General features: G+C 37.3%; 1 protein-coding gene across 1 annotated transcript in view; it reads right to left on the reverse strand.

The window, feature by feature from the left end:
* Window positions 1-272: 272 nt before the first annotated feature.
* Window positions 273-27,563, reverse strand: part of TSPAN19 (tetraspanin 19) — a 32,784-nt gene continuing 5,493 nt past the window's right edge. Inside the window, exons 2-9 of the mRNA XM_045464899.1 lie at window positions 25,203-25,295; window positions 25,042-25,114; window positions 21,980-22,104; window positions 16,055-16,129; window positions 11,961-12,071; window positions 3,818-3,961; window positions 2,824-2,907; window positions 273-1,331 (exon numbers count right to left, since the gene is read on the reverse strand). Coding sequence (XP_045320855.1) covers window positions 1,263-1,331; window positions 2,824-2,907; window positions 3,818-3,961; window positions 11,961-12,071; window positions 16,055-16,129; window positions 21,980-22,104; window positions 25,042-25,114; window positions 25,203-25,268 — 747 coding nt within the window. The 5' untranslated portion in view covers window positions 25,269-25,295 and the 3' untranslated portion in view covers window positions 273-1,262. The remainder of the gene's footprint in view (window positions 1,332-2,823; window positions 2,908-3,817; window positions 3,962-11,960; window positions 12,072-16,054; window positions 16,130-21,979; window positions 22,105-25,041; window positions 25,115-25,202; window positions 25,296-27,563) is intronic.

Consider the following 27,563-nt stretch of genomic DNA (forward strand, 5'->3'; position numbering starts at 1 on the left):
GTTGCAAAGAGGACTCAGTGACAGATGGTGACTACATTTACCCTGGTGAGCAATGAGTAATGTACAGAATTGTTGAATCACTGTATTGTACACCTGAAACTAATATAACACTGTATGTTAACTATACTGGAATTAAAATAAATAAAAATGAAAACATTAAAAAAATAAAATATAAAACATTCCCAAAAGAATCTCTCTCAAAGAAGTGGAGGCATGTGCATTTACAGGTTGCTTTAGAGAAAATGGTTATTCTGTTTCCTTTTGCACTGCCTTGTAAAAAGTTCACAGGTCTCTGAAATATGAAATGTACTGAACAGATGGATGAAAAGACAAATGACTGAATTAGTAAATGACAGTGAGCCTTCCATAGGAGTCAGAGCGATGCAGGATCTTCAGTTAATTTATCTTTTCTTGATTTCCTCAAGGTCAAGGTAGTCTTTTTGCTATAAAGAACAACAATGATATGGTAATGCCTTTCATTTATATAGCACTTTTTATTTGTCAAAGGATTTTTTTCCTGTTCTCACAATATCACTTTTAGGAAAATAGAACAGGTAGGCTATTTTTATACCCTTCAGAGAATTGTGCATGTAAGCCTGAACAAAATTCAAGGAAAAAGAAGAAAATGAGTAGCAAGTTGAGTATGGGAATTCAGTGATCATTTAGGACATTTATGCTATAGTTAAAAATTGTGATTTTAATATTTTATTACTGCCACTAAAGTATACCCAAATCTCTAAAATTTTATTATCCACTTGCAAGCATTAATCAGAAGACAGAAATAAATGGTTAATTCAGTACAGAGGTCAGTGACATGAAGATTTTCAATCTTTTTTTTAAATCTCCCACAAATCAGTATCGTTTTCTTAAAATTTGCAAATGCAAGGTAGATATTATAATTGTTTACTTAATTAGTATTTTCTAAGCATCATATATGTATCTTTTCTATATAGGAAACTCAAAACATATAGTGATACTTCACATTTTGAATTCAGTGTATATAATGACATCCTTGAATTCAGAAAATAACTCAAGGTAAAGTTCTGAACTGCAGAATTTGATATTTTGAAAAACAAAATGAGAATTTCATGGAGTGATTTCTTATAATATTCCATAATTCTATGTTACATATAACCAATGACTTGAATAAGTTCTAAACTTAATTAATGTAATTCAATTTTTTTTTTTTTTGGAGTAAAAGAACACAATGTGGTTATTTTGAGAATTAGCTGGTTTCTTCTGGGTAAATTAAAGTCCAGAGATCACATTTTTGCATATATTCTATTCTTGATGTGTCTGAAGAAAGAAACAGTTAATGTGATTTGCAAAACCTAGAAGAAAAGGAAATGATAAGATATCAAAATAATAAATAAGAGTAATTTGCAAAGTTAAAACTTACAATACAATCCCCTACATGCATGTTTTATAGGGAAAGGATCAAAGAGTGGCCAAGTTTTGAAGTAAGGTACGTATGGTTGCCAATAACAAGTCTGCAAAGTGAGTCTTCTAGAGTAATCCAGGTGTCACCAAGTTCATTTATGAAGGGACTAACGAATAGACTTCAATTTTAATTACATGAGCTATCATTGGGCTAGATGTCATGATGAACTGTGATCTGGTTTTTGTTCATCATCTGTGTCATCAGTCCTACAAAACTGCTTCATTTTGGTGTAGAATCATTAAAGATGGTGTGCAAAGAGTAGATGATAAAATGGACCACAGGTACTATCTCCCATTCAGTCTTGTCTTAAATACCCAAGCATGAACACAATGGGGAATAAACATTTTGAAAGAACATCATTAATGCATATAAAAATGTTTTAATCACCATTCTGAGACTATAGTTGTTACCAGTTGAAGAAAATTTATGGAACCTCGGGTCAATGCCTTTTTGGATCAGCATAAAATTAAATGTGGTATCCTATTCTGAACAAACCATGCATTATATATTCATTGCAGTGTTTTAGTCTACACTGTGATAATACATTCATTCTCACAGTTTTGTTAAATCCATAGCCTTCACCTGCTTTCATCAGTCTGCACTGAGATTGGAGAATGAAGTTCTGCTTCTGAGTCTGAAATCTGTAGTTGGCACCCCACAGGTCAGCAGGTCATGGAATGTGTCTGTTTTGCTTCCCGTTGAATCTCTGACCATTAATACAGTACCTGACACACAGTAGATGTTCTCCCTCCTCCAAATTTATTGACTGACTGACTGACTGAATTAATGAGTATATGAGTAACTAGTACATTTACTAATGTCAAACATTGGTCTAGATTTCCAGTCAGCCAACTTGAAGACTGCCCAATGTGGACTCTCACTGTTGAGATATGAAGTATTTTATATATATATATGTTATATATATAAAACATATGTGAAGTATATATATACTTATATATATTTATTATATAATATATAATATATAAATTTATTATATATTTATATATATTTATTATACAACACATAATAAATATATAGAATATGTTTATTATATATTATTATATATTTTATACATATATAAATACTTCATCTCTCTCTCTCTCTCTCTCTATATATATATATATATATATATATATCACAAAGCAATGAAGTCACTACCTTCCAGGATGACCATTTATTAACAGGTTATCCAACTTGGCTGATTTAAGGATATCACCCCTCTAGTTGGGACCCATACCTCTCTCGGATGTGAATAGTCTCAAGGTCCTGACTCCTTTTGTATAATTTGTCTGATTAGGACTCCAGCTGGTTTTTCTGCAGTTTGTTATGTATGGTTTATACTCAACTATTTTTTATCTTTAAACATATGAACAAAAGCTTACCTCTGAAGCCAAAAGTCCGAAGTTAATTCCAGTTAATGTTAAAGCATTAGCGTTATACCATGTGTTGATTTTATTTTCACAACCCTAATGAAAGAAAAGTTATTTAGACTGACTTGGGAGAGGAAAACGGTCTTATATAGAATTCTATCACAAAGAAGAAGAAACATAATACAGTAATTCACAAACTCTAAAAAGTCATTGTCTAAGTGGAGACTAGCCTTTTTAGTCCAGAGAACTTCCTCTCATAGCAGAACATCTCTGTTACTACTTTTTAAGTTGCTAAGATGTTGTGATGTAATTGAAATCAGAAATTTGTTAAGTTTAGAAAGGGCTCTAATTTTCTGCACACTACTGTAATTCAGCAAGGTATGTACTATGACCGAAAATGATTATTTCCCAAATAGGAGAAGCTTAAAAAAAACCATAATGCTCTATTTATCTGTGAATGAATTATGTAAATAAAAAATGTGTCTTACAATTAGAATAACATCAGTGTGTGAACTATACAAAATATTAGAAGTTCTTGGGATGGAAATCTTGTTGATCAGTATCCCATACCTGTAAGTAACAGACGAAACCCTGTTCTTGCTTCTACTACATTTATCTGAACACTTGTTCACTGCTGGGGTCCCCTCACTTCAGTTTTTGCCAATGCTCATACCTTCTTACTTCTGGTATTGTAGCTCCCTTACCAATCCTATATGCCAGAGATTGGCCAAAAGTGCCTCCCCTTTCTGCAGGGATTCAGTAAGGAGGGTTGGGGAGAAAGGTTGATGGTATCTCAAGTTCTAGGAGCACTTAAATAACATACTCTCAGAAAGTTAAAATAATAATTATTCATTAATTATGAGTTCAGTTTCATGAAGTAGCTTAAGAACTTAATCACTGTAAATAATAGTGTTTGTATATACAACTTTTGTTCAGCATTCTAAATTGACTTGCAAAAACAAAACAAAAAAAGGCACTGTAAACACTTGGAAAGCCTTATCTTTACCTCTAGGTAAGTTGCATTCAGTGGCTCATCACAAAACCACTTTCTTAATGTAGAATTTGTGCAAGAACATGGCACCTGTTCTGAATTTTCTTTATTTTTATTCTTTATCCAGTCTGTGTAATTGTACTGGCCACAACACTGCAACTAGAAAAGAAATCTATAAATTTTACTATAAAATATCCAAAAGGCAGTTAACTGTGATTCCCATGTACGTTAAAATGTTTTTTCTGGAGACGGAGGGAAGATGGCGGCGTAGGAGGACGCTGGGCTCACCGCGCGTCCTGCTGATCAATTAGATTCCACCTACACCTGCCTAAATAACCCAGAAAACCGCCAGAGGATTAGCAGAACGGAGTCGCCAGAGCCAAGCGCAGACGAGAGGCCCACGGAAGAGGGTAGGAAGGGCGGCGAGGCGGTGCATGCTCCACGGACTGGCGGGAGGGAGCCGGGGCGGAGGGGCGGCTTGCCGGCCAAGCAGAGCCCCGGAGTCTGGCTTGCAAAAGCGGAGGGGCCTGACGGACTGTGTTCCTACAGCAAGCGCGACTTAGCGTCTGGGAGGTCATAAGTTAACAGCTCTGCTCGGAAAGCGGGAAGGCTGGAGGACAAAGGGAGGGAGAGCTGCTGAGCCCCCGGACGACAGAGCTCAGTTTGGTGGGGAACAAAGGCGCTCGCCAGCGCCATCTCCCCCGCCCATCCCTCAGCCAAAATCCCAAAGAGAACCAGTTCCTGCCAGGGAACTTGCTTGCTCCGCGCAAACACCCAACTCTGTGCTTCTGCGGAGCCAAACCTCCAGCAGCGGATCTGACTCCCTCCCGCTGCCACAGGGCCCCTCCTGAAGTGGATCACCTAAGGAGAAGCGAGCTGAGCCTGCCCCTCCTGCCCCTGTGCACCTTGCCTACCCACCCCAGCTAATACGCCAGATCCCCAGCATCATAAGCCTGGCAGTGTGCAAGTAGCCCAGACGGGCCACGCCACCCCACAGTGAATCCCGCCCCTAGGAGAGGGGAAGAGAAGGCACACACCAGTCTGACTGTGGCCCCAGCGGTGGGCTGGGGGCAGACATCAGGCCGGACTACGGCCCCGCCCACCAACTCCAGTTATACACCACAGCACAGGGGAAGTGCCCTGCAGGTCCTCACCACACCAGGGACTATCCAAAATGACCAAGCGGAAGAATTCCCCTCAGAAGAATCTCCAGGAAATAACAACAGCTAATGAGCTGATCAAAAAGGATTTAAATAATATAACAGAAAGTGAATTTAGAATAATAGTCATAAAATTAATCGCCGGGCTTGAAAACAGTATACAGGACAGCAGAGAATCCCTTGCTACAGAGATCAAGGGACTAAGGAACAGTCACGAGGAGCTGAAAAACGCTTTAAACGAAATGCTAAACAAAATGGAAACCACCACAGCTCGGATTGAAGAGGCAGAGGAGAGAATAGGTGAACTAGAAGATAAAGTTATGGAAAAAGAGGAAGCTGAGAGAAAGAGAGATAAAAAAATCCAGGAGTATGAGGGGAAAATTAGAGAACTAAGTGATACACTAAAAAGAAATAATATACGCATAATTGGTATCCCAGAGGAGGAAGAGAGAGGGAAAGGTGCTGAAGGGGTACTTGAAGAAATAATAGCTGAGAACTTCCCTGAACTGGGGAAGGAAAAAGGCATTGAAATCCAAGAGGCACAGAGAACTCCCTTCAGACGGAACTTGAATCGATCTTCTGCACGACATATCATAGTGAAACTGGCAAAATACAAGGATAAAGAGAAAATTCTGAAAGCAGCAAGGGGTAAACGTGCCCTCACATATAAAGGGAGACCTATAAGACTCGTGACTGATCTCTCTTTTGAAACTTGGCAGGCCAGAAAGAATTGGCACGAGATTTTCAGTGTGCTAGACAGAAAAAATATGCAGCCGAGAATCCTTTATCCAGCAAGTCTGTCATTTAGAATAGAAGGAGAGATAAAGGTCTTCCCAAACAAACAAAAACTGAAGGAATTTGTCACCACTAAACCAGCCCTACAAGAGATCCTAAGGGGGACCCTGTGAGACAAAGTACCAGAGACAACACTACAAGCATAAAACACAGACATCACAATGACTCTAAACCCGTATCTTTCTATAATAACACTGAATGTAAATGGATTAAATGCGCCAACCAAAAGACATAGGGTATCAGAATGGATAAAAAAACAAGACCCATCTATTTGCTGTCTACAAGAGACTCATTTTAGACCTGAGGACACCTTTAGATTGAGAGTGAGGGGATGGAGAACTATTTATCATGCTACTGGAAGCCAAAAGAAAGCTGGAGTAGCCATACTTATATCAGACAAACTAGACTTTAAATTAAAGGCTGTAACAAGAGATGAAGAAGGACATTATATAATAGTTACAGGGTCTATCCATCAGGAAGAGCTAACAATTATAAATGTCTATGCGCCGAATACCGGAGCCCCCAAATATATAAAACAACTACTCATAAACATAAGCAACCTTATTGATAAGAATGTGGTAATTGCAGGGGACTTTAACACCCCACTTACAGAAATGGATAGATCATCTAGACACACGATCAATAAAGAAACAAGGGCCCTGAATGAGACATTGGATCAGATGGACTTGACAGATATATTTAGAACTCTGCATCCCAAAGAAACAGAATATACTTTCTTCTCGAGTGCACATGGAACATTCTCCAAGATAGATCATATACTGGGTCACAAAACAGCCCTCCATAAGTTTACCAGAATTGAAATTATACCATGCATACTTTCAGACCACAATGCTATGAAGCTTGAAATCAACCACAGAAAAAAGTCTGGAAAACCTCCAAAAGCATGGAGGTTAAAGAACACCCTACTAACGAATGAGTGGGTCAACCAGGCAATTAGAGAAGAAATTAAAAAATATATGGAAACAAACGAAAATGAAAATACAACAATCCAAACGCTTTGGGATGCAGCGAAGGCAGTCCTGAGAGGAAAATACATTGCAATCCAGGCCTATCTCAAGAAACAAGAAAAATCCCAAATACAAAATCTAACAGCACACCTAAAGGAAATAGAAGCAGAACAGCAAAGGCAGCCTAAACCCAGCAGAAGAAGAGAAATAATAAAGATCAGAGCAGAAATAAACAATATAGAGTCTAAAAAAACTGTAGAGCAGATCAACGAAACCAAGAGTTGGTTTTTTGAAAAAATAAACAAAATTGACAAACCTCTAGCCAGGCTTCTCAAAAAGAAAAGGGAGATGACCCAAATAGATAAAATCATGAATGTAAATGGAATTATTACAACCAATCCCTCAGAGACACAAGCAATTATCAGGGAATACTATGAAAAATTATATGCCAACAAATTGGACAACCTGGAAGAAATGGACAAATTCCTGAACACCCACACTCTTCCAAAACTCAATCAGGAGGAAATAGAAAGCTTGAACAGACCCATAACCAGCGAAGAAATTGAATCGGTTATCAAAAATCTCCCAACAAATAAGAGTCCAGGACCAGATGGCTTCCCAGGGGAGTTCTACCAGACGTTTAAAGCAGAGATAATACCTATCCTTCTCAAGCTATTCCAAGAAATAGAAAGGGAAGGAAAACTTCCAGACTCATTCTATGAAGCCAGTATTACTTTGATTCCTAAACCAGACAGAGACCCAGTAAAAAAAGAGAACTACCGGCCAATATCCCTGATGAATATGGATGCAAAAATTCTCAATAAGATACTAGCAAATTGAATTCAATGGCATATAAAAAGAATTATTCACCATGATCAAGTGGGATTCATTCCTGGGATGCAGGGCTGGTTCAACATTCGCAAATCAATCAACGTGATACATCACATTAACAAAAAAAAAGAGAAGAACCATATGATCCTATCAATCGATGCAGAAAAGTCCTTTGACAAAATCCAGCACCCTTTCTTAATAAAAACCCTTGAGAAAGTCGGGATAGAAGGAACATACTGAAAGATCATAAAAGCCATTTATGAAAAGCCCACAGCTAACATCATCCTCAACGGGGAAAAACTGAGAGCTTTTTCCCTGAGATCAGGAACACGACAGGGATGCCCACTCTCACCGCTGTTGTTTAACATAGTGCTGGAAGTTCTAGCATCAGCAATCAGACAACAAAAGGAAATCAAAGGCATCAAAATTGGCAAAGATGAAATCAAGCTTTCGCTTTTTGCAGATGACATGATATTATACATGGAAAATCCGATAGACTCCACCAAAAGTCTGCTAGAATTGATACATGAATTCAGCAAAGTTGCAGGATACAAAATCAATGTACAGAAATCAGTTGCATTGTTATACACTAACAATGAAGCAACAGAAAGACAAATAAAGAAACTGATCCCATTCACAATTGCACCAAGAAGCATAAAATACCTAGGAATAAATCTAACCAAAGATGTAAAGGATCTGTATGCTGAAAACTATAGAAAGCTTACGAAGGAAATTGAAGAAGATTTAAAGAATGGAAAGACATTCCCTGCTCATGGATTGGAAAAATAAATATTGTCAAAATGTCAATACTACCCAAAGCTATCTACACATTCAATGCAATCCCAATCAAAATTGCACCAGCATTCTTCTCGAAACTAGAACAAGCAATCCTAAAATTCATATGGAACCACAAAAGGCCCCGAATAGCCAAAGGAATTTTGAAGAAGAAGACCAAAGCAGGAGGCATCACAATCCCAGAATTAGCCTCTATTACAAAGCTGTCATTATCAAGACAGCATGGTATTGGCACAAAAACAGACACATAGACCAATGGAATAGAATAGAAACCCCAGAACTAGACCCACAAACGTATGGTCAACTCATCTTTGACAAAGCAGGAAAGAACATCCAATGGAAAAAAGACAGCCTCTTTAACAAATGGTGCTGGGAGAACTGGACAGCAACATGCAGAAGGTTGAAACTAGACCACTTTCTGACACCATTCACAAAAACAAACTCAAAATGGATAAAGGACCTGAATGTGAGACAGGAAACCATCAAAACCTTAGAGGAGAAAGCAGGAAAAGACCTCTCTGACCTCAGTCGTAGCAATCTCTTACTTGACACATCCCCAAAGGCAAGGGAATTAAAAGCAAAAGTGAATTACTGGGACCTTATGAAGATAAAAAGCTTCTGCACAGCAAAGGAAACAACCAACAAAACTAAAAGGCAACCAACGGAATGGGAAAAGATATTTGCAAATGACATATCAGACAAAGGGCTAGTATCCAAAATCTATAAAGAGCTCACCAAACTCCACACCCGAAAAACAAATAACCCAGTGAAGAAATGGGCAGAAAACATGAATAGACACTTCTCTAAAGAAGACATCCGGATGGCCAATAGGCACATGAAAAGATGCTCAATGTCGCTCCTTATCAGGAAAATACAAATCAAAACCACACTCAGGTATCACCTCACGCCAGTCAGAGTGGCCAAAATGAACAAATCAGGAGACTATAGATGCTGGAGAGGATGTGGAGAAACGGGAACCCTCTTGCACTGTTGGTGGGAATGCAAACTGGTGCAGCCGCTCTGGAAAGCAGTGTGGAGGTTCCTCAGAAAATTAAAAATAGACCTACCCTATGACCCAGCAATAGCACTGCTAGGAATTTATCCAAGGGATACAGGAGTACTGATGCATAGGGGCACTTGTACCCCAATGTTCATAGCAGCACTCTCAACAATAGCCAAATTATGGAAAGAGCCTAAATGTCCATCAACTGATGAATGGATAAAGAAATTGTGGTTTATATACACAATGGAATACTACGTGGCAATGAGAAAAAATGAAATATGGCCTTTTGTAGCAACGTGGATGGAACTGGAGAGTGTGATGCTAAGTGAAATAAGCCATACAGAGAAAGACAGATACCATATGTTTTCACTCTTATGTGGATCCTGAGAAACGTAACAGGAACCCATGGGGGAGGGGGAGGAAAAAAGAAAAAAAAAAAAAAGAGGTTAGAGTGGGAGAGAGCCAAAGCATAAGAGACTGTTAAAAACTGAGAACAAACTGAGGGTTGATGGGGGGTGGGAGGGAGGAGAGGGTGGGTGATGGGTATTGAGGAGGGCACCTTTTGGGATGAGCACTGGGTGTTTTATGGAAACCAATTTGACAATAAATTTCATATATTATAAAAAAAAATGTTTTTTCTGAAACAGAACTAAAGATCTTTACAATATAAGTGGGCTATGTTTGGATGAAATTGTTAGATCTGAATTTGTCATAAAGAAACCCGGGATGGAAGGTATACCTGATACTGAAGCCACAAACTATGTTTGGGACTGAATACAGAAAAGGAAATCACTGTAGGCATATCTTTCTCTCCACTATAGCAGTAGCTATATTTTTTCTCCAGAATATGCTGCATTTTTATTTAATTATACATAAAGAGATTCAGTGTTATTTTTACTCTCTTAGGACTAATATGTTAACTTGCAATTTTGTATTGTGTGAAAATTTTCCACAGAGAGTCAAAAAAGATGAAAAGGCAAATAGCCACAGAAATGATAAAACATTGGAAAGATCTCATTTCCAATCCCATCAAGTTGAATAGGGAAGATGTGAAAGAATCAACATATATATTTGTCACCTAGAATGTAAGACAGAGTTGAAGTGAATACTTCATTGTTTTCTAAACTTGTTGTTGAATGTTATAACATCAGTACTGCCTATGTCACAATATGTACCAACAATCATGGAAATGTTGAATGACTGAAATAATGCTTTAGAGTGTGAGTACTGAAAATAAGTTCAGTCAAATCTATATGTCTTGTCTCAATTACACTCAGGACTAGGAACTGTAAGCTTGATTCTCATTAATAATAGCAATGTCACACATAGAACTTTTTTCTTGTTTATCAATTTATGACCATAGGAAGGTTTGGTTCTCTGCCATCAGTCCTAATGCAATCTAGAGAGGCAATACATGTATACATCATATGCATCAGAGGAAAAACAGTATGACTAAAAGCATTTATAGTTATATTTCAATTCTCCTAAAATGCCTGTTATTACATATACTAAAAATAATAGCTATTTCTTTTTTTTAATTTTTTTATGTTTATTCATTTTTGAAAGACAGAGAGAGACACAGTACAAGCAGGGAAGGGGTGGAGAGAGAGGTGGGGGGGGGGTGTGGTGCACAGAATCTGAGGCAGGCTCCAGGCTCTAAGCTGTCAGCACAGAGCCCAACGCGGGGCTCGAACTCACGAACCGTGAGATAATGACCTGAGCCACCCAGGCGCTCCAATGATAGTTATTTCTATGTGAGGCACCTACTATAGTAGTTAGAGTACAAAATCTAGTGCTACATTGTCTGGAATTGAATCATGTTTCTGCAACCCAGTTAGCTCTATGACCCTGGGTAAGTTACTCAATTTCATAGTCCTTCATCTATAAAACGAGGATAATAGGTCTTACTTCATTGGGTTCAGAGGAGTAAATAAGTTGATACATATAAAGCACTTACAAAAAGTAAATACAAAAATTATTTTCTTTATCAAGCATTTACTAAGTTCCAGCTGGTGATCTATTCCTGTAAACCATCTGGGGACCCATACCCATTCCTGTACGCTGCCTAGAAATATTTGATGTGCAAAATAAGAATCCTAATAACATTAGCTAGCAAGTATTAATTGCTCACTATTTTCCAGATCCAAGGCTTTCTGTACATTCTATATATTATTTCATTGATTCCTGCCAACCAGAGGTAAGGGTTATTCTGTCCATTTTAAGAATATGGAATCTGAAATTAATAAGGATACTTGTCCAGGGTCAAAAAGCTAATATGTAGCAAACCTGACATTCAGGCTTAAATGGTAACTACCATGTTTCTCTGCTGCTAGCAAGAACTGTGCTCAGACTTCTGTCCCACAGGTGCAGCAGGGAAGATTACCCCACCAACACTTTTATAGGTGAGACCAGGTTAAAATGCACATCAGTTAACCAAGAATCGAAGATCTAATTTACAAAAGGAGGATAAAACTCAAGATTTGTAACTGGGAACAATGCTATTCCTCTCATTCCTCTGTCCCATCTCCCACCCTTCCCCGTCTCCCTTACCCTATAGTGATCATGTTTGACATCTAATTTTTAGTTTTATTCTAATTTTCTCTTACTGTTTTCTGTAAAGCATTCAGAAAAGTCCACTTGGGTATATCTTCAGGCATATCTTTAGATCCATACTCAGCAATGATTAAGTCAACTTTATCATGCCATACTTGGTGAATCTGTTGAAAATTGCATCAAAGTCAAAATCTGAAATCCTATGGGATTTGTCTTTCTCTGATTTCGCTTAGCATAGTACTCTCTAGTTCCATCCATGTCATTGCAAATAGCAATATTTCATTCTTTTCGATGTCTGAGAAATATTCTATTGTATATATAATCACTAATTTGTACACCCGAAACTAATATTACACTGTATTTTAACTAACTGGACTTTAAATGAAAACTTGGAAAGGAAAAAAAGTCCAAATCTGAAGGAAACTTTCCTTATGGTTCCTAACAAAAGAGTATTCTAGTCATTTTGCTGTTCTCTGATTATTCCTGTGTTTTCTGTTTCTTTAACCACTTTTAGCAATCTCAGTGAGTGCTGAGGCATTTGGTCTTTTGCATTGTGACCTACAAGAGGAATATATGAGACTTATTTTATGACTGAAGAGAAAGTTATGTGCTATTCTCCTGAATGTCTAAGGATTCTGCTTTTCTTCTTGTACTCTCAGGAAAAATTGTGAAAAACTCTGAAATGGGCCGAAAAAGATTACTGAGTATCTTTTCAATGGAAATTAGGCTTTCTTTAGCATAACTTCAGGGTCTTCTTATTTCATGAGGGTCTGTATCTTTCTCAGTTTTTAACTTATTTAACAACTTTGTAAGTTGTAGGAAACTACTGACAACTGATGCTTTATCAGAGAAATGCAGATGAATTTTTCCTGGTGGGGGGCAAATGATATCTCCTCTACCAATTGTGTTTTGTATATGTTAAGAGATAGCCTTTATAAGTGTCTTCTCCTGGACTCTCCTTTGAGCTGGTTTTTATTTCTTACTGATTCCCACATTAATCAAGATGTTAAATAAAATCACTGATCTGTGCTTGCTGTATATTTATACAAGAATTATGATTTTTAATTTAAAAAATTAAATTATGTTTTCACAATGCTATAACAAAAACAATCAGATTTGAAAGAATGGGTGAACATGCTATTTCAAAACCTAGATATTGCAGAGGTAAATTTTAATAGTAATCTACTTAAATATTTAAAAGTTCAGGTGACTTTCATAACTAAGGTAAAACGTAGAAAGAACAGATACTATTCTGTTTTATGAACAAGGAGATAGATCGAGAATTTAGTTATTTGCTCTGTTTACATGAATAAGGATGTGGAGATGAGGCTTTTAAATATGGTTCATTTGAATTCTAGTTTAGTGATTTCTCATTGTAATATGTTATCTTTGAATAATGAAAACTAATTAACTGGTGGGAATACTACAACCATTAAACCATGTGTACAAGTTAACTCTAATGTAGTCACTTATATATCTATGCTTTAATGCATTTAAGAAGATTAGAATAATGTAGTGTTATTTAGATCTGTAAGTTATTTAATTTATTCTCTAAGTTAATTTTTATTTATTTTAATTTTTTAAATGTGCTTTAAAAAAAAAAGTTTATTTATTTTAAGAGAGAGCATACGTGCACATGAATCAGGAAGGGGTAGAGAGAGAGGGAGAGAGAATCCCAAGCAGGCCCCATGCTGCCAGCATGGAGCCCTACCCGGGCCTTGAACCCACAGTGAGATCAAGACCTGAGCCAAAACCAAGAGTTGGATGCTTAACCAACTGAGCCACACAGGCCCCCTAATTTTTATTTAGACTAGAAAATATTTTTCCATTTTATATTGTTGTAGGAAGGGGCAGGCTTATGTCCTTATTTACCCTCTGAAGCATTATTTGGGAGATCCAGAGAGCAGATAAATCACATCTTAGTACACAAGAGTATCATATCTAATCTCCATGACCTCTATATAAAGAAAATCCCCTCACACATATTTATCTTGACAAGGATCCTTTGTAGCCCTAGTGCACCTCGAACACTGTTGGGTGCTGTAAGTGGCATAAAAGACTTAGAAGCTCCTAGGAGCTTAATCTAGTGTGAATGTAGAAGGAAAATTGATGTAAACAGAGCTGTTACCTCTAGATTCAGTTAATAAGTGTTTGAGTCCAGACTCTGTCATTTGGCCATGATGCATTTTAGCAAATATTTCTCCTCTCAAAGCCTCAGTTTCCTGTTCTAGAAAGTAGGACCAACAATGCCTCTCTAGGGGTTGTTGTGAGAATCAAAAATCTAATGCCTATAAAGCACTTATCACAGTCTCTGGCACATGGTAATTATTCTCAGGTGATCATTTTTATTCTTAAATTAAGTAGAGATGAATATGTGAATAATACTTAAGAGAGCATGGACAACACTGATAAACTAAATTTAGGTGTTAAGGATCCTGAGGTGTTATATTCAAGTTCTATCACCAGATCCAAAAGTTACAGGCCGATTGGTTGGGATGTAGTGCTTCGCCACCATTACAGCTTTACAGAACTCACATACTGTGCACACACATACACACACACACACACACACACACACACACACACACACACACGAGAAGACATTTTAGCTCTAAATGTCAGGCCATTAACAACAAGTCCTGGGTGGCTAGATATCCAGGATAGATGCCAAGCACAGGAGAGCAAATGAAGTTGGAGGGTGATGGTGTTCTACAGGAATGAGGTTTGGTCATTGCTTAGGACTCTACATATAGAGAGATTTTTGAAGGCTAGGAAGTGTAGGAATTGATCAGGGGTTCCTTTGAAATTAATTAAGGAAAGAAAGGGAGTTCTTTTTTAAAATATTAAAAAAAATTAAAGTTTTTTTTAATTCATTTTTGAGAGAGACAGAGTGTGAATGGGGGGGGGAGGGAGAGAGAGAGAGAGAGAGAGAGAGAGAGAGAGAGAGAGAGAGAGAGAATCCAAAGCAGGCTCCAGGCTCAGAGCTGTCAACACAGAGCCTGATGTGGGGTTTGGACCCATGAGTTAGGAGATCATGACCTGAGCCGAAGTCAGACACTTAACCGATTGAGCCACCCAGGTGCCCCAGAAAGGGAGCTTTAAGTAGCTACTCAGTGACAGAAACTTTTGAAGTTGTCAGTTAGTGGTAACTCTCTAAGGGAGGTGGGTATTAACCATGCTGTATAGATTAAGACATAGGCTTAGGACTGCTAAGTAGCTTGTGGACCTCTAGTTATCTGCAGACCTGTATGACTTCAAGTCCATGCTCTTTCCTACAGGAAAATCTCCCATAATACAGAGACAGAGCATGGCTGCACTGAAACAATGACATTTCTTTTTCTTTTTTTTGAATTTTTAAGTTTATTTATTTATTTTAAGAGAGACAGAAAGTGGGGGAGGGGCAGAGAGAGAGAGGGAAAGAGAGAGAATCCCAAGCAGGCTCCGCACTGTCAGTACAGAGCCCCATGTGGGGCTCGAACTCACAAACCATGAGATCATGACCTGAGCCAAAGTTGGATGCCTAGCCAACTGAGCCACCCAGGCACCCTGAAACAATTAAATTTCTTTAAAAATAGAGGGTAACCATTGAACTTAGTAGGTAATTTTTGTTACCCAAAGGTTTTTTTCAGGCAGTTTACTATATGTTTTTTTTTTTAAACTTAATTTGATAAATATAAATCTCGTTGTGATTGATTATATCACTCATGACCATACCTGTACCAAATATTTGAATTATGCATTTCATTTCATTTAAATAACTAAATTTCAAATTCATACAAGTCTAAAGGTATTTCTTGACAAAAAATAGAATATGGTAAGTCTATATAGAAAAATAGAATTGGGTTGATCATGGGAGCCAGGGTTGGCTGGGAGACAAATTTTGAATTCCCTACACCCACTATCACCCCCTCTTCCCCCATGTTCTTTGTTATTTACAACACTGTCAATATTCTGCTGAGTTAAAGACAAATTTCCTTATAGTCCACCTTTTTGATATGACCTTATATAGAATTCTGTAATATGTCCATTGAATCTTTTCCCCCACAAAGACATTTACCTTTCGCTCTTAATATAGGCTCATAGGTCTTAATAATTTAAGATGTCTAATGTTCTTTAGGTTTCAAATAAAAGGATGATCTTTCCATACCTCTTTTTTCTTTGTGAAGATGAATCCTGAAAGTACAACTTGAACACCAAAGGCCCACATTAACAGTGCTGCATACTAAAACAGAAGAGAAATAGAGATGGTAACTGTGCTTCTACTATGTACTTTAGATGTTACAATGATGGGGAAATGCACATTATATGAAATATCCTGTCTTAAAATACACACAGGAATTGCTGGTTTCCAGCCCTCATATACATGAGTGATGTTATTCAAACAAAAAGGCAAAGAAAAAAATCATTGAACATTTGGATAAGAGTAAGACAGAAGTGATAGTATTCAGTGGGCACCCTAACAGACCACTTGGTCTAATGAAATTGTTGATGATCTTCCTTCATTTGGATCTAAAACTGCCCTAGAGGGGAATTCACTTAGCTGGATCTCCACTTAACGCACCATGACACTAACACTAGAAAACTCACTGAATTGTGACCTATTAGGCGAATCAAAAATGGACAAAGTAACAACAACAACAGAAAATAACAAAAGTATCTGCTATAATAAGATTAAATTTGTATGTGCATTTAAATTATTCCTTTGAAAACTGAAAATACTTCTCTTCAAGGCCAAATGAAATTATTTGCACATTTATTTAACTATATTTTTTAAACTTATGGCCACTGCAATCTTCTTCATCATAGCAGCACATAGTAGTATATATTATCTAGAATTTATAATGATCTAAAAAAATTAGCAGTCTGAATATTTTACTAACTAAAATATAAGAATGACTCACTGTTAGTATTCTTAATTTCACATATTTTAAACATTAATACTTTAAAATAGTTAAAATGTGTTTGTTTGATATAAGTTACAAATCTTATTTTTAGAGACAAATGTTTCAGAGACAAAAATAGGGTCTTTAGATCTGTTTAGAAGTTTAGATTTCTAATACTTCTACATACATCGTCTCACTTAATCTTCACTAAAAGGAGATTTGTAGAGACAGGAAAATTGTAAAACAACACTTCATTATAAAATATTGTAAGACAATATTTTAATGTAAAACAATAAAAAAATTACTGGGCTTCTTTTTAATGGAAAGCTGGTTGTGGTCCAGTGGACCTTCCCTGTTTTCTGATCCTATGGACATATGCAATGTTACCTTTGACTAAACTACTATTCAACTCTGTATGGGGTAAACTTACAGAATTCTAGTAGTAATACAAAAGTTCCTCTTCTTCAATATTACTTTGGCTATTCGGGATCTTTTGTGGTTCCATACAAATTTTAGGATTGCTTGTTCTAGCTTCGAGAAGAATGTTGGTGTAATTTTGATTGGGATTGCATTGAACGTTAGATTGTTTTGGGTAGTATTGACATTTTAACAATATTTATTCTTCCAATCCATGAGTATGGAATATTTTTCCATTTCTTCATATCTTCTTCAATTTCTTTCATAAGCTTTCTACTGTTTTCAGCATACAGATTTTTACATCTTTGGTTAGGTTTATTTCTAGGTATTTTATGCTTCTTGGTGCAATTGTGAATGGAATCAGTTTCTTTATTTGTCTTTCTGTTGCTTTATTATTAGTGTATAAGAATGCAACTGTTTTCTGTACATTAATTTTGTATCCTGTGACTTTGCTGAATTCATGTATCAGTTCTAGCAGACTTTGGGTGGAGTCTATCGGGTTTTCCATGTATTTTATCATGTCATCTGCAAAAAGTGAAAGCTTAATTTCATCTTTGCCAATTTTGATGCCTTTGATTTCCTTTTCTTGTCTGATTGCTGATGCTAGAACTTCCAATACTATGTTAAACAACAGCAATGAGAGTGGACACCCCTATCATATTCCTGATCTCAGGGGGAAAGCTCTCAGTTTTTCCCCATTGAGGATGATATTAGCTGTAGGCTTTTCATAAATGGCTTTTATGATGTTTAAGTATGTTCCTTCTATCCCAACTTTCTCGAGGGTTTTTATTAAGAATGGATGCTGAATTTTGTCAAATGCTTTTTCTGCATAGATTGACAGGATCACATGGTTCTTACCTTTTCTTTTATTAATGTTATGTATCACATTGATTGATTTGCGAATATTGAACCAGCCCTGCAGCCCAGGAATGAATCCCACTTGATCATGTTGAGTAATTCTTTTTATATGCTGTTGAATTTGATTTGCTAGTATCTTGCTGAGAATTTTTGCATCCATATTCATCAGGGATATTGGCCTGTAGTTCTCTTTTTTTGCTGGGTGTCTGTCTGGCTTGGAAATCAAAGTAATTCTGGCTTCATAGAATGCATCTGGAAGTTTTCCTCCCCTTTCTATTTTTTGGAACATCTTGAGAAGGATAGGTATTATCTCTGCTTTAAATGTCTGGTAGAATTCCCCTGGGAAGCCATCTGGTCCTGGACTCTTATTTGTTGGGAGATTTTTGATAACCGATTCCATTTCTTCACTGGTTATGGATCTGTTCAAATTTTCTATTTCTTCCTGTTTGAGTTTTGGAAGAGTGTGGGTGCTTAGGAATTTGTCCACTTCTTCCAGGTTGTCCAGTTTGTTGGCATATAATTTTTCATAGTATTCCCTGATAATTGCTTGTATTTCTGAGGGATTGGTTGCAATAATTCCATTTTCATTCATGATTTTATCTATTTGTGTCATCTCCCTTTTCTTTTTGAGAAGCCTAGCTACAGGTTTATCAATTTATCAATTTTGTTTATTTTTTCAAAAAACCAACTCTTGGCTTCATTGATCTGCTCTACAGTTTTTTTTTTAGAATCTATATTGTTTATTTCTGCTCTGATCTTTAAACAAGCAATCCTAAAATTTGTATGGAACCTCAAAAGACCCCAAATAGCCAAGTAATATTGAAGAAGTAGACCAAAGCAGGAGGCATCACAATCCCAGACTTTAGCCTCTACTACAAAGCTGTCATCATCAAGACAGCATGGTATTGGCACCAAAACAGACACATAGACCAATGGAATAGAATAGAGACCCTAGAACTGGGTGCACAAAGGTATGGCCAACTAATCTTTGACAAAGCAGGAAAGAATATCCAATGGAAAAAAGACAGTCTCTTTAACAAATGGTGCTGGGAGAACTGGACAGCAACATGCAGAAGAATGAAACTAGACCACTTTCTTACACCATTCACAAAAACAAACTCAAAATGGATGAAGGACCTGAGTGTGAGACAGGAAACCATCAAAACCCTAGAGGAGAAAGCAGGAAAAGACCTCTCTGACCTCAGCCGTAGCAATCTCTTAATTGACACATCCCCAAAGGCAAGGGAATTAAAAGCAAAAATGAACTACTGGGACCTTATGAAGATAAAAAGCTTCTGCACAGCAAAGGAAACAACCAACAAAACTAAAAGGCAACCAATGGAATGGGAAAAGATCTTTGCAAATGACATATTGGACAAAGGGCTAATATCCAAAATCTATAAAGAACTCACCAAACTCCACACACGAAAAACAAATAATCCAGTGAAGAAATGGGCAGAAGACATGAATAGACACTTCTCTAAAGAAGACATCCAGATGGCCAACAGGCACATGAAAAGATGCTCAATGTCACTCCTCATCAGGGAAAAACAAATCAAAACCACACTGAGATACCACCTCATGCCAGTCAGAGTGGCTAAAATGAACAAATCAGGAGACTGTAGATGCTGGAGAGTATGTGGAGAAATGGGAACCCTCTTGTATTGTTGGTGGGAATACAAACTGGTGCAGCTGCTCTGGAAAACAGTGTGGAGGTTCCTCAAAAGATTAAAAATAGATCTACCCTATGACCCAGCAATAGCACTGCTAGGAATTTACCCAAGGGATACAGGAGTGCTGATGCATAGGGGCACTTGTACCCCAATGTTTATAGCAGCACTTTCAACAATAGCCAAATTATGGAAAGAGCCTAAATGTCCATCAACTGATGAATGGATAAAGAAGTTGTGGTTTATATACACAATGGAATACTACTTGGCAATGAGAAAGAATGAAATATGGCCTTTTGTAGCAACATGGATGGAACTGGAGAGTGTTATGCTAAGTGAAATAAGTCATACAAAGAAAGACAGATACCATATGTTTTCACTCTTACGTGGATCCTGAGAAACTTAACAGAAACCCATGGGGGAGGGGAAGGGGAAAAAAAAAGTTAGAGAGGGAGGGAGGCAAACCATGAGAGACTCTTAAAAACTGAGAATAAACTGAGGGTTGATGGGGGGGTGGGAGGCAGGGGAAGGTGGGTGATGGGCATTGAGGAGGGCACCTGTTGGGATGAGCACGGAGTGTTGTATGGAAACTAATTTGACAATAAATTTCATATTAAAAAAAAAGTTCCTTGTCCATAGCAATGCAATTCCTATTAATGGAAATGCAAACAAATACAGTCTATAGAGAATATAAATCTCCAAAATCTTATTCTCATTCAACTAGTTGTTACTTCTTACTGTTCCCTTAATGATTAATTATTTAAATAAAGTCTCTGACACATGTTTGTGCACATATATATGAATCATGATTTTTACCTTTGAAAATTCCCTTCTAGTAGTATTTAGATATTTATAGTAATAAGAAAAAATCAGTGTTTTTATTTGTTTTAGCACTTAGAGAGTACAGTGAGAGACTTCCCAAGAACTTCTAAAAGAGGGAAGTAAAACTGCCCCTAAGCCTTAAATTGTGAAACAATATTTATTCAACTGGAGTAAGGGTACGCAAAATCGCCATTAAGCCAAAGAAAGTGCTTAGGCGTATAAAATTTGCCCATAAGTTGACTGCATGAGTTAACATGGTAATGTATCCATCAGAAAAGTATTGGCAAATTCAGAGAATAGTAAATGTGACATGATTGCACAAAGTAGTAGTGCCCTTCATTGGAGCCTCCAGACAAGAGTGTGGTGTCTTGGCTTCAGGCCCTACTTTGTCCATTCCTTATGATGGGGTCTATCAGGCTTTCTCAGTTATAGGCCATTAATATCACAATCCCATAAGGCTGAAACTTATAAGATGTTTGTTTCCCTCCCTCTAGATTCCCCCTTCTTTTGTTTTGCCAAACAAATACAATATTCAACTGCAGCCATTGTGTCTCTTACCAGGAAGAATGCAGAAATACTTAGCTTTTATGTAGCACCGAAAGGCTGGGTGGTCACTCTGGACACTGGTTATCAATCTACACTGGCTGCCACGAAAACTCTCACTTTCCCAGCTCACATGATCCTTCGGGGTCTACTCATTCTGCTGTTTGAATGGCCTAAGGTGGCAAAGGCAGATCTGCTCTTGTTTGGCAAGAGAGCTCCTGTGAATTAAAACTGATTTGATTTAAAGAAAATGGCAAAAGCCGTATTTCATCTGAGCCTGTGAATCGTGATCTTTAGCTGCCACATGTGTGGTAAATGGCTCATGTTCAGGTCTATATTCCTAATTATAATTTATCTTTCCACATATATGGCTAGGGAGAGATAGTGTGCCAGCCAGATGCCAGAGTCTGCCCTCTCAGCAGTTATATTTCCCTTTGTTAAATAATCAATTGCAATCTCAGTTATAAGTTAGCTTTCCACATGGCAGTCCCACAGGGAGATGTGCTAACTGAAGGACATGGTTTCTTTCATCTTGCTAAGCTACATTGCTCATTGACTTTAATAGTTTATTTGGTTTTAGTCTTCAGATTGTTATGTTTGGTTAATTGTAGTTCACCGCAGGAGATGGATTCCTATTGACTTTGTTTGGAAAATTAACATCTAAGGGTGCAAGGGCAGAGGTCCAGATCCATGGAAAACTCACCAAGAACATTCTATCTAGAAAAGTTTCTTCAGAGGAGGTGCTTAATTTACCTTATTCCCTGGGAAACACTATACTGAGGTGTTATGGTGATGTAAATGATTATTGCTCATTTCGTGACTTGGACACTCTAAATCGAAGATACAGATTAATTCAGGCTGTTAAAATGAAATACATACCAGGATTAGGAGCCATCTGATTTCATTGTGAATTCCCAAATAACCCAAGAGACAAAGAAGAACAATAGCAGATCCAGTTCCAGTCAAAATTTGAAAAATATATACTATCAGATGATTATTTTCATCTGTGGAAACCACAAAATAAATGATTATCAAGCGGTATTAAAATCCTACTTAATAATATATGCAGTAACCCAAGATTTCTGTAAGCAGTTGTCGCCAACCAGTAGGATTCTCTCTCTCTCTCTCTCTCTCTCTCTCTCTCTCTTTTTTTTTACTTCATTCTGGAACCTCTTATTTAGTCTTGGTGACTTTTCTTCCATTAATGACATGATGAAAAAATTCTTCAATCTCAAAAGATCTCTTTCCTTTTATCTTATTGATCTTCACTGTCTTCTGTGAAAGAATTTTTTTTTCCCTAAGGTGAAACTCTTTTATGTTTAATGTATATCCAAACACTTATGAACTTATTTGAGTATCTATTATGTGTGGGTCAATTTTCTTATAAGAAACTGAGTTTATTGGTAATATGACTGCATTGAAATTGTATTTTATTCTCTCTCCACCTAGACTGAGCTCTCTGTGCTAGAGACTATATATATTTATACAGTCAACAGACTAACTGTTAAATGCTTAGTGTTATGACACAGACTGTGGAACACTGAGTGCTTACCAAATATTTGTTAAAAAAAAAAGGAAGAAGAAATAAATTAAATATGCCCTAGGTTTTATGGGAGAACAGTGGAGACAATGGTGTGCTGGAGCCAGTTTGTTCTGGCTCATAAACGCCAACTGTTACATTTTCACAAAATTTGTAAGCCAACTTAGCTCACGGTGACACTGTGAAATCAGCCATTGTGACATTACGTATTTAAACCACAGAAATCAGTAAATACCATAAATCAAGACTTTCTCTCCCAGAACTGGTTGTTAAATATTTACCAGCACACCCCTGTGTACATGAGCATCTGATCCAGGAGGGGGAGGAAGCTGGAGAGTATAGGTAGGCAAGATTGCTGGAGAAGGCAACACTGAGCATGGGCTTTAAGTGATAACTGAATATATCTAGATTGGAATGATAGAACAGCACAGTATGTGTAGGAAATTCAGCTTTGCTGGCACTTAGGGTTTGAAGCAGGTGAAATTGGGCAGGTTTTCAGGGGCCAAATTATGCACACTTTGTATGCTCTAACCCAGCCTTTCTCACTGAAATTAAACTCCATGAGGACAAAGTATTTACCTTTCTTGTACACTACAGTATCCTCAGCTTACAGGATCATGCCTAACATGTAGAAGAGACTCTGTAAATACTTGTCATATGAATGAATAAGTGCAGTGGGGAGCCAGAGAAAAGCTTTTAGTGTTGTATGGATGGATTTTCATCTTAAATTATTTCACGGGCCTCTGGAAGATGGTTGAGGAAGGAGATCAGAACACAAGGCTATTGGATGCTATTACTATGGCAGAGGGAAGATGGGAACCTCCCGTAGCATGGTGTTATTACAAATGGAGAGGTGAAGGCAGAATAGTGTTTAAAAAAGGGTAAGTCAATTTAAAGTTGCAGATAAAAGGGAGGGGAGGACCCAACCAGTTTCTTGCCACAAACTGGTTATTTTCAGTTCCATGTCTTGAAACCTTAACTGAGATTTCACTAAATACATACTTTCAAATATATAATTTTTTTTTTAATTTTTTTTTTCAACGTTTATTTATTTTTGGGACAGAGAGAGACAGAGCATGAACGGGGGAGGGGCAGAGAGAGAGGGAGACACAGAATCGGAAACAGGCTCCAGGCTCTGAGCCATCAGCCCAGAGCCTGATGCGGGGCTCGAACTCACGGACCGGGAGATCGTGACCTGGCTGAAGTCGGACGCTTAACCGACTGCGCCACCCAGGCGCCCCCCAAATATATAATTTTTAAGAGAACTATCTCTCAATTCCATAATGGAAGGAAAGAAGAAAGGAAATGACTTTTGCTCCACTGTAACTACTATGTTACCAAATTAGATGCTGTATGGGAAGTGCTTAGCCCAGTGTCTGGCACAGAGTCAACATAAATAAGTGGAAGCTATTATTGCCTCTCTTCTGGGGAAGGAAAGAAAAAGACAGAAAGGTTGTCGTAAGATCTCCACACACCCCTGTACTCTGAGCAAACCACTAATGCACTCAGACATCATGAATACTTTTCCATAAGCAAAGTATGCAAATGGAAGAGAATAAAGTTACTAGGCACTTAGGTGTAGTTGAAGTTTAAATTGTTCAATACTTTGTAGCACTTTATTACCTATTAAACTTTTTTACTCAGCTTTCATTTTCCTATAAACATATTTTATCTTACTTGAAATCCACTAAGAAAGACGTTGGCCTGCTTTTTGTCATATTTTTAAGGATTAACAGTACTGTTTAATAAAACTCACTGAGGTAATGGATATAATCTAAATCTGCACTTGTCTCATAAGGTAGCCATACCCAACAGCTGCATCTGGCTATTGAGCACTTGAAACTGTGGCTTCTTTCCCTCCCACCAAAGAGATGTGTATAAAAATAATCTTTAGCCTATTAAACTTCAGTCCATAGTGACCACAGCATACCACAAAATGGCAAGATTTTTTTTATCAAGTCACCTGCATTTAATTATTTTATTCATTTTGGATAATATTATATTTTATTTGTAACCATGTGATGGTGAGAGCAGATGGTAATTGAGTTTTAAAAGAAATTATTTAACCTGGGCACTATCAAATATGTGGATCTCCATTATCTTTTCATCCAGAGTTTATTAGAACAATCCAGTCTTCCATTTCTCTCATAGCTCTCGTCCAGCCAAAGTTCCTAGTTCTCTCTCACCAGATTCATTCTCCTTTATGGTCTTGGTTTTAAGTCCTATTAGTTAGAGATGTTTCTAAAACCAACTGGCAAAGAGCTTCATAGGGAAAAAAAATTGAACAATACTCAATGAAGTTTAGAGAAATACTGCCACCTGCTGAATAAATCATGTATGCAATTATTTAAAATGGAATGCCTGAGTTCACAAAGAGAGCAAAAGAAAAATAGATACATACCCAAAGCTGTGAAGAAAATATTTCTATCTAATAAAAGCCATGCACCAAATCCCAATAATAAAAGTCCAAGAACCTACAGAAAAGACAGTCGATTATATTTTTGTGATTGCCAATAAAAATGCATTACATTTTCTTTACTAAATAATTATAAAGAGTCTTACCAAGAAAGCTCCATTAATGAGATTAAGAAGGTATTTAAAAATTAATATTTTGTTTTTTCTTAACATTCTTTTTCCCTCCAGATATTGGTGTTTCTGAAAAGATAACCACAACTTTTACTATTAAGTCACCACAGTGCAACTTTAAATAGTTCTGCCTATTCACATCATTTATTTACACATTTTTCTTCTTATACCAGTTGTCAATGTAACATTCCCCTCCACCCTCCAGAATCTAGGGACATGCTGAAGACATCTTGAAATGAGGTCTGTCTTTTCTATGTGCACCAGGGAGTTGAGAACAAGAATTTGTATAACAAATTGGCATTTGTATAACACGCCAATAGGCACCTTACTAAACTTCTTGCAGTTTTCAGAAAGTAATATATTTTATTTTGTTCTTATTTTAACACACCTTCCTTGCTGGGAAGCTTTCCTTCACCTCTGCTTGTCCCTCCCTTTTTTCCAGAATAATGTCAACTCCTCAGTGAGGTCTCTGTAAGACCTCTGAGTAGGTCTTGTGTACCAGTATACTCCCAGAGTTTAGCACATAGTAGCTACTCAATAGATATCTATTGAATGAATAAATGAATAGATGAATTAGATTATTTTATTAGTGCATAATTTAGTTTAGTGTACAATGGAAGGAATAAAACCAACTTACGGCTGTGTTAATTAAAAGTTACTTATTTAAGGGTGCCTGGCTGGCTCAGTCAGTAGAGCATGTGACTCTTGATCTCTGGGTGGCTCAGTGGGTTGAGCGTCTGACTCTTGGTTTCAGCTCAGGTTGTGATCTCACAGTTTTTGAGATCAAACCTTACATTGGGCTCTGTGCTGGCAGTGTGGATCCTGCTTGGGATTCTCTTTCCCTTTCTTTCTGCCTCTCTCTCTCAAAATAAATAAATAAACTTAAAAAATTCTCTAAAAATTATTTAATTTAGTTTCCTAAAACTTTTATGGGAAAGTCAACTCCTAGACCGTTGGTTTTTGGTGCTTTATTAGATATGAATGCTTTAAATTTTCTTGGGCATGTTTCTGGGTTTTCTATTTTCCTTCACTGTTTCAATTCTACCTAGTACCTTAGTTTACAGCGTTTTAGCACATGCAGTGTATAATTAAGATGATGAAAGCAGATTTAATAAGACTAATTTGAAGCTACTTGTCTCTATTTGCTAAGATCTATTTGTTGAATTGAAGGATGCCCTGAAAAGTTGAGGACTAAGAGATGTCTAGGTTAGAGTCTACACACTTCCCCTCCCTACTCTCACTTGAGGTCACATTCCTCCCTAAAACTCCACAGTTCTTCTTTCCAGCTGAAGGAGTCTCTCCAGGTTTTGTCTTCTATCATCTTCTTTGAAGTCTCCTACTGCCATTTAGTTTCTCCAGTTTCTGTCCTCCAGTCTTATTTTTAGATTCCTTCAGTGTCTGGCCTGTTTGGATAGAAGAATCAGTTGGAAAGACTAACTGGTTTTTATTTCAGTTTCTCCCTAAGATGCTGTAGGTATATGATTGTGGCTTCACTTCTATTTGCTGTAGGTATGTGAAGGTATATGATGTAGGTGGTAGTAGTTTCTGTATGCTGTAGGTATATGATTGTGGCTTCACTTCTATTTACTTCAGCCTAGGAGAATATTGGGATGCTCTCCTACAGCCTAAATAAGTTCTCAGGGCTAAAGTCCTGGTCCTCTGTGAATGAGAAAGAGAAAGTAGACTAGTGAACAAGAACACTGAAGTAACTCTGGTGTGAAGTATCGAGAGACAAAGATTTGGCCGTTGATTTGGTAATAATTAGTATGTTAGAATCAGGGCTAAAATGCTTTATCAAAAGATGCAAATACAAAAATAAACTGAAGCTTATTTCTCTTTCAGTCCAAGGTGGGTAACTTGTTCTTTTCTAGGAAATCATCTTAGAGACTTGGGGCTTGCTCCAGCCTATTCCATATCTGGCTCTCAGATTTGTTCACAGGGTCACGCTTTATAGCCAGCAGAAAGGAAATGGGGGAAGGGGGTACGCCTGGGTGGCTCAGTCAGTTAAGCGTCTGCTTTCAGCTTAGGTCATGACCTTACAGTTCACAGGTTCGAGCCCCATGTCAGGCTCTCTGCTATCTGCACAGAGCCTGCTTTGGATTCTCTGTCTCACTCTCTCTCTCTGCCCCTCTCTGCTCATGCTCTGTCTCTCAAAAAGAAATAAATAAGTAAACTTAAAAAAAAAAAAAAGAAAGGAAAGGAGGATGAGCAAACTCAGCAAGCATCTTTTAATCAAGTGGGATGAAAGTTGCACACTTCTCTTCTGTACATATTCTGCTGGCACATACTTAGGTCTCAATGGAGGTGGAGTCAACTATGTGCCCAAGATGAAGGAAA

This window comes from Leopardus geoffroyi, chromosome B4 (genome assembly GCF_018350155.1).
Source record: "Leopardus geoffroyi isolate Oge1 chromosome B4, O.geoffroyi_Oge1_pat1.0, whole genome shotgun sequence".
In the NCBI taxonomy this organism is placed as follows: Eukaryota; Metazoa; Chordata; class Mammalia; order Carnivora; family Felidae; genus Leopardus; species Leopardus geoffroyi.